The sequence below is a fragment of the Balaenoptera acutorostrata genome, chromosome 7 (assembly GCF_949987535.1).
Source record: "Balaenoptera acutorostrata chromosome 7, mBalAcu1.1, whole genome shotgun sequence".
Lineage (NCBI taxonomy): Eukaryota > Metazoa > Chordata > Mammalia > Artiodactyla > Balaenopteridae > Balaenoptera > Balaenoptera acutorostrata.
The window spans coordinates 101,440,919-101,453,079 of record NC_080070.1 but is presented as its reverse complement, the minus strand read 5'-3'; the positions used below and the strand labels follow the sequence as shown (position 1 = coordinate 101,453,079).

The 12,161-nt window shown below is 32.2% G+C and overlaps 2 protein-coding genes across 2 annotated transcripts in view; one reads left to right on the top strand and one right to left on the bottom strand.

Annotated features, from left to right (window-relative positions):
* Positions 1-12,161, top strand: part of COG5 (component of oligomeric golgi complex 5) — a 285,164-nt gene that overhangs the window by 62,361 nt on the left and 210,642 nt on the right. The gene's annotated exons all lie outside the window — the stretch shown is intronic.
* GPR22 (G protein-coupled receptor 22) lies at positions 9,417-10,734 on the bottom strand. Its single transcript, XM_007180887.2, has one exon. The coding sequence runs from the start codon at positions 10,717-10,719 to the stop codon at positions 9,418-9,420; it is 1,302 nt and encodes a 433-aa protein (XP_007180949.1). The 5' UTR covers positions 10,720-10,734; the 3' UTR covers position 9,417.

Below are 12,161 nucleotides of genomic sequence, written 5' to 3'. Positions count from 1 at the left end.
AATCACTCTATCCGTTTCTGTTAATTAGTAATCTCTGAAAGTTGGGGAGTGAGGAGGATGAGAGGAATAATTACATCAGAATTACCTGGGTGCCTTTTTGTTTTGTTTTTAAGAACATCTGTCTTCTTGTCATCTGGAAGTGCCATTTCTCTCTTCCAACCAGTCTGATCAGCCCTGTAGATGTGTACCAAGTGGTTGAGATCCACTGCTTTAGTATTCTAGAATCTGTCCTAGGATTAAACCAGAATTGCAGAGGGTTTTATACCTGGACAATGTTATATTATTCATTCCCATATAATTCGTTTTACTGAATTTTCTTTTAGTTTGATGCCATTATAGTACATTGAGGAAAATTATAACCATCAGCCTTAAGAAACTTCTTGTTGTCTTTTCTGTAAGGTTGTTGTAGCCATTTTTGTATTTTGAAGGACCTAAGAAACAACCATATGAGACTTTGGTTGTCTTTAAAGTTGTTGTAGAAACATTTATACATTACATACCTTCTGAGAAGATCCATGAAAGGCACTGCTTTCTGGTCTCAGTATTAAGAATAGTTGGTACTTTTGAACAGCTAGAGGATTTTTATTTTAGCAATGCTGAGTTGTGTATTCAGGTTCTTTTCTCTCTATCTGACCTAATGGAAAGCACAGGGAACAATTTTTGACTCATCTCTTGTAAGAATGCAAGATAATGATACATGTTTTACATTTTTATTTCAAACCAGGATTAATTTTAATTTAACTTTTCTCATTCTTTTCAGTCTGTTTGCTATGATTTTATTATATTTATTTTCTCATTTAATTTAATTGTATCTTAAATTAGATGCTTTTAAAAGTTCTTATATTTTCCTTAGAATAAGGCAGGCTATAAATAAATTATGTATAATATTTACCAATTTTGCTTTCCTACTTTCTTCCTAACACTAAGAATAATTTTTGTTTTAGGGACTTCCCTGGCAGTCCAGTGGTTAAGACTCCACGCTTCCACTGCAGGGGGCGCGGGTTCGATCCCCGGTTGGGGAACTAAGATGCCGCATGCCGCGTGGCGTGGTTAAAAAAAATAATAATAATTAAAAAAAGAATAGTTTTTGTTTTAGTTTTCGATGACATGCTCTTGTGAGGATCTTTTTGAATTTGTAGATGTTTGCTCCAGAGAAAAACACGCATACAGATACACATTAAATTTTGCACACAATTTCAGGGGATTTATGAGACTCCAGGAAACCTACACCAAAGTCATTGTTTATCTGAAATGTATTTTTTGGCATATGTTTTTCTGTAAGGTGGCTATATTCAATCACCTAAACTGTTTTCTTTATGTATTTAAATTGTATTCACTAGCAGCCCATTTTCAGTAATACTAGCTCACTCTATAGTTCTGTTGGTTCTATGATTCAGTGAAAATGCTAAAAAGCAAAAGAATTACAACAGAAGATAATATCAATGTTGTTGGAAAGAATTCTTAGTGAAAGGGTTAATAAGAAATGTGCCCAGAGTAGTGCTTCTGTAATACCATTTGAAGTATTTAAGTAACACTGAATATCAGTGTTACTTAAACTGTTATAAAACAGAATAGGAAATTAAAGTTGTCATAAATTACCAAAGAGTAGCTGAATATTTCCTAAATTGTGTTGATGGCACAAACAAGAGAAATTACAATAATAAAGGAAAAATGTTTGACTCAAACCATCTACCTAACTTGAGTGACATCTGTTCAAAAGATACACAAAACAGAGTTTTTTAGTATTTTCCCTGTGAACTTATTTTAGAAGTAATAAGTTTTGTATTGAAATGAGCAAAAATATGCAAGTGTAGTGCTTACCTTCTGGTCAAAGTAAGATAACATTATGATAAACAGTAGTTGTGCAGTTTATAATTAACAGAATATTTTGGCTGAATGAAGTGAAAGTAACACTTTATAGTGTCATCTTCTTTATGTTTAGTACTATTTTATCTTCTGAGTGTATGATTTTTTTTTTTTTTTTTTTTTTTTTTTTTTTTTTTTTTTTTTTTTTTTTTTTTTTTTTTTCAAATTCCACTTATTCATTGCTGGCATATAGGAGAGTGATTGACTTTTGGTTGGTAACCTTATATATTTATTTATTTATTTATTTATTTATTATGTTTGTCTGTATTGGGTCTTCGGTTCGTGCGAGGGCTTTCTCCAGTTGCGGCAAGCGGGGGCCACTCTTCATCGCGGTGCGGGGACCGCTCTTCATCGCGGTGCGCGGGCCTTTCTCTATCGCGGCCCCTCCCGTTGCGGGGCACAGGCTCCAGACGCGCAGGCTCAGCAATTGTGGCTCACGGGCCCAGCTGCTCCGTGGCATGTGGGATCTTCCCAGACCAGGGCTCGAACCCGTGTCCCCTGCATTAGCAGGCAGATTCTCAACCACTGCGCCACCAGGGAAGCCCCCTGAGTGTATGATTTTTAAAGGAAACTTTTGCCTAGGTAACTTCTTTTTAGAAAATAGAATTTTAGTTCTTAAGGAAACAGATGTCCTGCTGAACTATAGTATATATGGTTCAATTAAAATTTTATTAGTTAAAATGAAGTAAGCTTAAAAATTTTTTCCTTAAGAAGGCACTGTGGCCTGAATTGAGTTTAGAGCTGCTTCTGTATCTTTTCATTTATTAGTTACTTGAATGTCTGTCACTTTGATACACAGTCTGTCTTCTGTGTGTTATATAAAGTAATGGTTCTTAAGCTTTAGCACACAAATCACCTGAGGGTACTTATTAAAACTTATTATTCAGGGCTGCAGCTATAGCGGTTCTGACTCCTTACGTAAAGGTGGGGCCCAGAAACTGCAGTTTCCAAACAGACACCATAGAGGTTCTGATACAGGTGGGCTATAGTTTGAGGAACTCTCTCCTAAACAAGGTTCCATAGGGTCAGAAGTTTAAAAATTGTTCCTTTCACAAAATTTCACAAATATTTTACTCATCCATTAGTATTTATCACTTTTTTGGGGAAGCATTATGAAAGGTTACGTTAGTATTACAGACCATTATTTTATTGTGTGGATTAAAGACAGTTTTATAAATTTAGGTAGCTACAGTTTGCTAGCATTTTGTTGCTTGTAAGAAGTGATACTTGGAAAAAATTCATTAGCAAAAGAAAGACTGCAGCTTTTTAAGAATTGGGAAGAAAATTGTTTAAGTGTAGATTATGTAGTTTGATTTTTTACATTTCAGACTGTTCTGAGTGAGGCATTAACAATATTAGAGTGAAATACATATCTTTGGTTCTTCTCTACCCAATCCGTATTCCACATACCGTATGACATATGGGATTGTGTATAATATTAAAGGCTGCTGTTTATATATATCAGTCCCATATATATTTCTCATTCCTACAGTCCGTGTCTCATACGGCCAGAACTCTCATTGTTAGCATTGACATTAAAATTTTTTATGTTAAATTAAAAATTTTTCATTTTGCATCCCTTATTAGTATTATATGTCCAAAACTGTCTGAGTGGAAAGTGATTCCTCATAATGTTACTATCTTCTCTTGCTCCTTTTTCTTTTCTCCCTGAAAAATTGATGGATGTGTTTTGGTAGTCTGTCTTGCTTAATGTCTCTCAGAAATATGACATAATTGCTTTCATGGAAGCAGGGTGAGGAAAATGACCTCAATCCCAGACAGACTCAGCTCTCCTTTTTTATCTTACTTGATGCTTCATAGTTTGATAATGGTATGGAGTTGATATTGGTGGCCCTGATAGGAATGACAGTGCTTTTTACCACTTGCTGGTGGAAGTACAAAGCTGTCATGCTTGAAAACCATGGATACAGCTTATAGAGGTCTGTAAAAAAAAAAAAAAAAAAATGTGTGAATAGAAGGGTAGGGATACTTAGGGTTATTTTCACACCTAATTTTATCATGAGCCGGGGAGAAATATTACTGTGTTAAATTTGCTCATCTCTTTTTCTCTCATAAAAATGAGTATTCTTTCGAAGGTGATAGCTTTCGTATTAACGATGAACCCAATTTTCCTTTTGTTTCTACATCTCAGTACTACTCTGTTCCAGATGTTTGTGAATTGTTATAGTATTCTTTCATTCTACTTCTTATGATGTAATATATGTTATCATATTACTAATCTGTCCAGTCTATCTGTTGTCTGGGTTTTATTTTAATCCTTTCATTGTTTGGAATGCTTCTTAGCAAAAGTCTTCAAATTAGCTTTCTTTTGTGAACTCTCTAACCCACAGTTCTATGTTCTCTTTGTATTTCTCTAAGAGTTGAGCATCTCTGAGTATTTTCGATCTTTTTCCTGCCTTATATGGGTTTAATTATCTCCTTATATTTCTTGTTTATATTGTGATCTGAGCTTCTCTCTTTCCTAAGATTTATTATTAGTCATCTCACGTTTAGCTTTCTTTGACTTCACCCCAGTCCCATAGGGATCTCACACAGGTGTCTATCTTTGAGATGTAAAGAAAATAGGTGTCAAAAGTTTTCTCTAGTTTTTATATTTCTTACTGAGTGGAAAGGAAGAAAAGAAATAGATTATTTTATGGTTTTTCCCTTGCTTTTAACTTCCATTTAGAAAAAGAACCTGCTTCACAGTTTGCTAACTTACCTTTCTTACCTTTTTGAAATGTAGCTTGAAGCTATTTAATTATAATAGAAAAAGGTTTAAGTATTTGATATTTTATCAATATTATTTAGAAACTTTGCTTATATGATTTTTTAATTTTTAAAAATTATTCTTGGGGCTTCCCTGGTGGCGCAGTGGTTAAGAATCTGCCTGCCAATGCAGGGGACACGGGTTCGAGCCCTGGTCTGGGAAGATCCCACATGCCGCGGAGCAACTAAGCCCGTGAGCCACAACTACTGAGCTTGCGCGTCTGGAGCTTGTGCTCCGCAATGGGAGAGGCCGCGACAGTGAGAGGCCCGCGCACCGCGATGAAGAGAGACCCCCGCTCGCCGCAACTGGAGAAAGCCCTCGCACAGAAACGAAGACCCAACACAGCCAAATATAAATAAATAAATAAATAAATAAATAAATAAATAAATAAATAAATAAAATAAAATATTCTTATGCAGCCATTAACAAAGAATGAAGGTGATATGTATATAATGAGTTGGATGGATATTTATAATAAATTATTAGGAAAGAAGCAAAGGATCATATTTATATTTTTTGCTTTGTATACCTTGGAATTTTGCCATTGTTTATAGTTTTTTATAATTGAAAAAATTACCAAAGAAGAAAATAATGCGTTTAATGGAAAAACTGAATAAACCAATATGTGAAATATAAACTAGATAATTTAAACATCAAATAGGAATTTTCATTTTGGCTATTTGTAATAACTAGAACATTCTTGAATAATGTTTATTTTACTTAATTGAATTTTCTGCTTTGCCAGAAATTCTTTTTGTTTTTGCCCTTGTTACCCATGTACTTTATTCAAAGCATAATTTAAAAAGTTCTTAGATCATTGAGGAAATCTAATTTCTTGTGGTCTTTTTATGGCCATCATTTTTAATTCTTCACTCTCTTAAAACAGTTGGCTTTCTAGTTAGTTGGATACCCTATTGATTCTGCATTGACGTTGCCTGTCACATCTGTATGCTCCTTTGTAGAGCTACTGCCAGCACTTGTTGCCAGGCCTTTCATTACCTATCAGGGTGATGGCAGTAGCTTCCTATCCTGTGTGTTTTCTTTGCTTTCTCAGCTTCCCATTTCTGTGTCTTACTCAATCAACTCTTTCTACATATTGCTGTTTTTGTTGTTTTTTTTTTTCTGTAGCTCATTTCTTATCACGTTATTCCCCTGCTCAGATTTCTCTGCTGGCATTTAAGGCCTCTGTCTTTTGGTTCTAATTTAACTTACCATATCAACTTCTCACTACTGTATTATTTTTCTTCTAAAGAGAACAATTTACTGTTTCCATGATATGCTTTAGTAGCTTTCCTCAACAATGCTTTTGTGTGTATTGTTCTTAAATCCAACATAATTCTTTTCTTATTAAGTTTGCTAAGAACGTTATTCTTTTTAATTTACATTTGCCACATTCTGCTTTTTTAATAGGTATTACCATACTTTTTACTACCTCGATTCTAGATTTTAAGCTCTGAGGGTAATATATGAGTTTCTGCCATATAAGTATCAGCTACAATGCCTTCTACCTTGTAAGGATTCAAATGTTAATTGAATTACAAAGCTTACTTAAATGTACAATCATAAAATATAATAAAACCAAAAGTTTTATTGACTTTGGAAAGTAGTCTTGAAATTACTATGTTGACTAAAGCCCTACGAATAAGCACTTGCTTTCTTATACTTTTAGGTTTTTACGTTTAAGTCTAATCTCAGTGAAATGAGGAGTTTGATTTTTTAATGTCCAGAGAGCTGAGATTTTGCTATTATTTTATTTGGGGGATTAAAAATAGACCATATACCTAAAAATTGACTTATTATGGGGGAGAAGTATAGAATTATTCAGTGCTATGAATGGCATTTTTTAATAAAGCATCATTGTAAATAATTCTTTTTTAATATGTCTGAACATCAGTTGGGTACTAGTTGGTAGAATAACAATGACCTTAAATTAGGAAACAAAAGAGAAAACAACAGTTCCATATCTTGTTGAGCTCATTTTTGGTTAGTTTTTAAAAGAATAGTTCTTATTTCAGTAGTTTTCAAGAACTAACCCAGTTAGCTATATAGAAATTGATATTATTTGTGGCCTATGGATAGAAAAATATGATTTTAAGAAGATCCCATATTGAATGTATTGTTACCTCTATTGCTTTTGCATTTAAAAATTTCATTCTAACATGAAAAATTAGCATTAATGCTTTTTTGGTAAAATTATTTGAAATAAAGTAAAACATTTACACATTGTGTTAAGGGCCATCATAAGAAAAATAAAAATATTTCACCTTTTCATTGAACAACATTTAAATAAAAAGTTATCTAAGCTTCTCATTCTCTCCTTTAAGCTGAGATCAGTAATTGCAAACGTATTTGTGACTTGTTTTTAAAAGCTGAACTTTTAACATAAATGTTATTTTGGTTTACATATTACATATTATTTAACACTGAAAAGCTACTAGAGGTTATCTGGTAAATATGAATATTCTTTGTTGTAAACCGGTGGTTGTACTTTTGTATGTCTGAAAGATCATTACAGGTGGACAGAAATGCTTGTTAATAGTTCCAGTGTCAAGTGTAGAAGTAGTAACAGCTTAGAGGGCAACATTATAATATTTGCTATTTATTTTTTATTTTGTTAGATTTCTTATTACAGAGAACAAGAGGGCATGAACGCAGTTTAGGCAGATTTATTAGAAAAATGTTTTTAAACTGAGTTCTTTGGCATGTTTATAGACTTGAAGATGAAAAATATTTAGAACACAAAGGGTTTTTCTTAACATGAAGACTTTTCTAAAAATAGTCTAATTTTTATTAAGATTATAAAGCTAGAGATTAAAATATTTATGCTCAGAAATTCAAGTACAAAATTATTTAAAAATTTTTAAATGAATATATTAGGAGATATTCTGTGCTAAATATATTTGTCGAATGAAAATTTTCTTAATGTCTTTATGCAATCCTAATTTCTCTTAAAGTTTTCAAAAAATAAGTCTTAGTTGTTTATGCTACATTTTGTCAAATTGAAGCATTCTTTAATTCCATAAAAGAATACAAAGTAAGGCAGGAGGAAACTGCTTCTTTGCCAAGATTTGACATTATGTCAACATAACATTATTATCAGAAATATATCACTATTAAGTTTGTCATGTAAACCTCAGTGAATTCCTTCTATTGCATGGTGCTCATTTCCCCAAGGGATAAGGTATTCAGTAAACTAAATTGGATGAATTTCATTTATTTACATAAAAGTGGTATATTATTGAATTGGTTGTTTTCTTCACAGTCCAACATTTAATTTTTAATTATAGAAGACCACCTAATGAAAACATGTTTCTTTCAATGAGAGATTATTATTGAATTGTTTGACATAAAAATTTTTATTTAAAAATGAGTTGTTACTTGATTTAGTGAATACAGTATGAAAAAACAGAATAAAGAATTGTCCAGTTAACCAATTACAAGGGAGCAAGTATTTGCCTACTTTAAATAACTTATTGCTGTTTTTCAGGTACAGTGATAATTAGCACTCATCGATAGATTATTAGATTATAACAATTGGAAAATACTCGTTTGATATGAGATTCTCAAACCTGATATCTAGAGTTAGGATTAGTAATTTCACAGTTTTCTAACATGAATTGGGGATTGGAGGCAAAATGCTTTAAATTTAATTAAGTGGTGTAGTGGAAAGAAATTCACAAGATTTATTGCCACTTTAATGATTTTGAGAGTTGAAAAGGACTACTATATTTTGAAACACTTGGGAGCTCTGATAGTGTAGGAACATTGTGTAAATTGTATTACTCTAAAGTTGCTATGTTTCTAAAATTAGAAATAGTTGGCTTTTCTATAATGACATAGTCTTTTTTTTTTTCCTTCCTTGTATTCAGATTTTAGTAGTTAACTTCTGTTATACAAAAAGGCTGACTTGAATAAAGTTAGGATGTCTGTTTATTTTAATGCACTGGTTTTTGCCAGTATACTGTATTAATCCAGAGCATTTGGCTTAACTCAACCAAAGTGAGGAAGGAGGAAAGAAGCCTTAGTTTTCTTCCTTCCTTTTATTGTCAGTTCATTTGTATATTATAGGCATAGTGCCCTTGATCTTAGAAAATCAGTCTCTTTTTCATAATAATCTTGAATTTCAAAAGTTCCCCTATCGTGATGTGCATATACATGGTTGTTTGTTTTTTGGTTCTTGAATTTTAAAATCCTGATAAATCCTACAATTTCCTACATTCCAAAAAGGATAAAGTTTCATATATAGTTCATTATTTTTGATGCATCAAATATTATAGCAAGTAGACTATGCTAGAAAACATAATATAGTGGTATAGAAAATCCTGGGTCATTTTGGTTGCTTGGAGCCCATAATTTTGGTTTTTATGTTAAAATGCTATTCCAGTTGTTAACATATAAATATATCTATAGTTTGTGGCTTAGAAACAATACACTTTATAAAAAAAAAAAGCAAGGATACCTGCGTCAGTTATATTTTAAAGTTATACAGTGTTTTAAGGCTATGTATTTATTCTTTAGAAAATATGACTCACATAAATATCTTCTGATGGACATAATATTGACAAAATATACACATGATATTACCTTAACAAACTGCCATGCAACAAATACATTAAGAATGAAGAAATTGAATATATATGACCTAATCTAATCTTGACATTTACATTGAAAATTTACAACATAACCAGTACTTAAAATGTTTTTCTTATATTTGGCAGTAATTTTTTACAATTTAAATTTAAAACTTCTGAATGTGGGTTTGGTGAAACTTAGCCTTTTCCCTAGTCTGTGACAACCTGAGGTACTAAACATTTTCCTCTTATTTCACTATCTTCAAAGGTAATTTTTTTGTTTCTTTTAGGATCTATCCAAGAATTGTGTATTACAGCATTATTAGGCATGGGATCAGCTTCTACTATGGAAACAACTCGCTTTTTCATTTTACTTTTCAAGACCTTTTGAAATTTTTGTCTAGTAAATGCATATAATAGAGGATGAAATATAGTTGTTCCATAACCCATGACTAGAAAACACAACCTTAATTTTACTAAAAGGTCACTTGGGCCTAAACATAAAATAGTGGTATTTAAAACAGAAATTGGTGTCCAGCAGAGAAGAAATGTAGAAATAATCAATAAAGACATTTTGAAGACTCTCTTTTGCCTTTCTCGTCGTTCACGATGTCGTTTCATAGCTCGCCGGAGGGCAATTATTACAGAGACTGAAGTTCTAACACCAAAGACTACATTTCTCCCACCACTGCTTTGTGACATGTCTGTAGTCTCATGTTGTGTGGTTAGAGAAATTGTCTTTTTCTTTCTTGCTTTCTTCTTCTGCCCTGTTGAGAATCTTGTGCCTATTCGAATATTGAGAGCCTGAAGTATTTTGGTGTATGTGATTAACATTACTATGACAGTGAAAAAGAATATTGGGATCTGTACTAGCAGGTGATAATACATTCCCAGTTCAGTGTAGTATTCATTCGTACTGACACACAAAAGTGTCTTGTTTTCCCATGTATTTCCACTTTGAAGGCTGAAAAAATTTACCTCAATAAAGGGAATCAGGAAAGAGAAAAATGAAAAAATCCAAATGGATATCATTAGCATTACAGCTCTGCCCATTGTCAGAATTCGGTTTGCAGGCTTTACAGAGATGTCATATCTGTCCAAAGTGATAGCAAAAACGTTGATTGCTGTTGAGACACTTGTAAAAGATACACAGGCCTCATGGAAACAGCAGATGAGAGCAGTGTTACTCTCCAGTGAAAGCAGAAGGATAACTATAGTTAGAGGAATACATCCCACACAAATGATTACATCAAGTACATGAAGATTCATCGTAATAATGTTACTGACAGAGTTGATTAAGTTGGATTTCATGCAGTAAAGTACCAGTACGGTGAGGTTGCTGCCAAGTCCCAATACAATTTCTAACATAAGAAATCCGGTGAGAGACACTTGAAAGCTTAATGGATATGATAGTGGTTGGTACATATTGGTGTTGATGTCATCAATGTCATCTCGCACTGTAATGTTAGATTCAGACTGCATGTTGATTTCCAGAATGGGAGAAAAACACATTCTTTTGGAGCAGTTGGTTTTTTCCCTAGAAAGTGAAATAGAATAAACTATTTGATATTTGGCAATTTAAAGGACGTACAAAACCTGTGTTCTTTGTAAAAAAATTTTTTTATTGTGTACTTAGTTTAATTTTTAAATTTATAAACTATTAATGGAAAATGTAGAATTAGGAAACATCAAGGTTTGCATTGTTTTGATGTACAGGGAAATTGGGTTCCCCATCTGAAGAAATAACTGTACTGGGGATTGCTCCTATATAGTTCAAAATTGTTTAATAAACTAAAAAGGTTTTCCTTATTTGGGTTTTTCAAGGTTATTATTTGAGATACAGTATATTTTTGTATAATAAAACTACCCAATATGCAAAACTAATTTTAGCCCAGTGTTTTAAGATTTCATTTTAAAATGTTGTGAGTAGGTGGAAAATAAACGCTATTTTAACATGTTGTAGCACAATTAGTGTAGGTGTAATTATTCCCATGAGATTTCAAATGAACAGGACAAATGTTCACTTAAAATGACAAGTGGCACAGAGCACTAGTTTGTTTTAAATCACTTTGTCCGTGCTCTGGATTGAAATTCATATTCAGCAGTCAACAGTGTGTTTGGGGATATCTGGAGTTATTTCCCACTGAAGTAGGCAAATGATAAATATTTCATATTTCTCAGTGAAAGTGCTCACTGAACTTTATAACAAGCAAACTTATAAAAATTGGAAAAAAAGGACATTATTTTGAAGTAAAACACCACAGGCCTTAGTAAAAGAGCACTAATCACTCTTATGAATGAATGATTTATTTTGTGACCACACCCTTTCATATCTTGTAGAAGGAGAAAATTGAAATTTAATATCATATTAAGAAATAGCCATTTTTAAGGTGGTTTAAAAGAATGCATCAGTTGATTTTATTAAACAGAATTTTTAAAGCAAAAAATGAAATTTTAGGGAAAAGGAGTATCTGAAGCCCATTTTCTGAGCAATCTATTAAAGTTACACATTTCCTGTGAAACCTTTTGTGTAAATCACGCAGTGTGTATCATTTTGAGGAAAATTAAAAGAAAAAAGCCAAACTCTTGCTAATTCATGCATATCTATGTTTTAATATATAGAAGTTTAGAGTAATTTATAAAAATAATGTCTGATTTGCTGGGCTAAAATGTCAGTAATTAGTATATTTAGTTAAAATATAAAATCATACAACCAACTATATTTCACATTTCAAATACAGCATTTTGCCTGCAAAATCATGACAAATTATAAAAGCTAATAATTTTCAGAACTCATGTTAGCCTTTCACTTGATGTAACCTTTGACAAGTTTTAGAATATAGTTTTATTTATGCATATTATTTTAAAGGTTGTGTTTCAGAAACACAAATGCTAACATTATTAATTTCTTTTGAGCTTACTAAAGGCATATATTTGAGTAAGTGAAGGTCTTA

What these genes read in the sequence shown, in the direction of transcription:
- GPR22 (XM_007180887.2), bottom strand. Translation starts at nt 10,719, where the DNA reads ATGTGTTTTTCTCCCATTCTGGAAATCAACATGCAGTCTGAATCTAAC.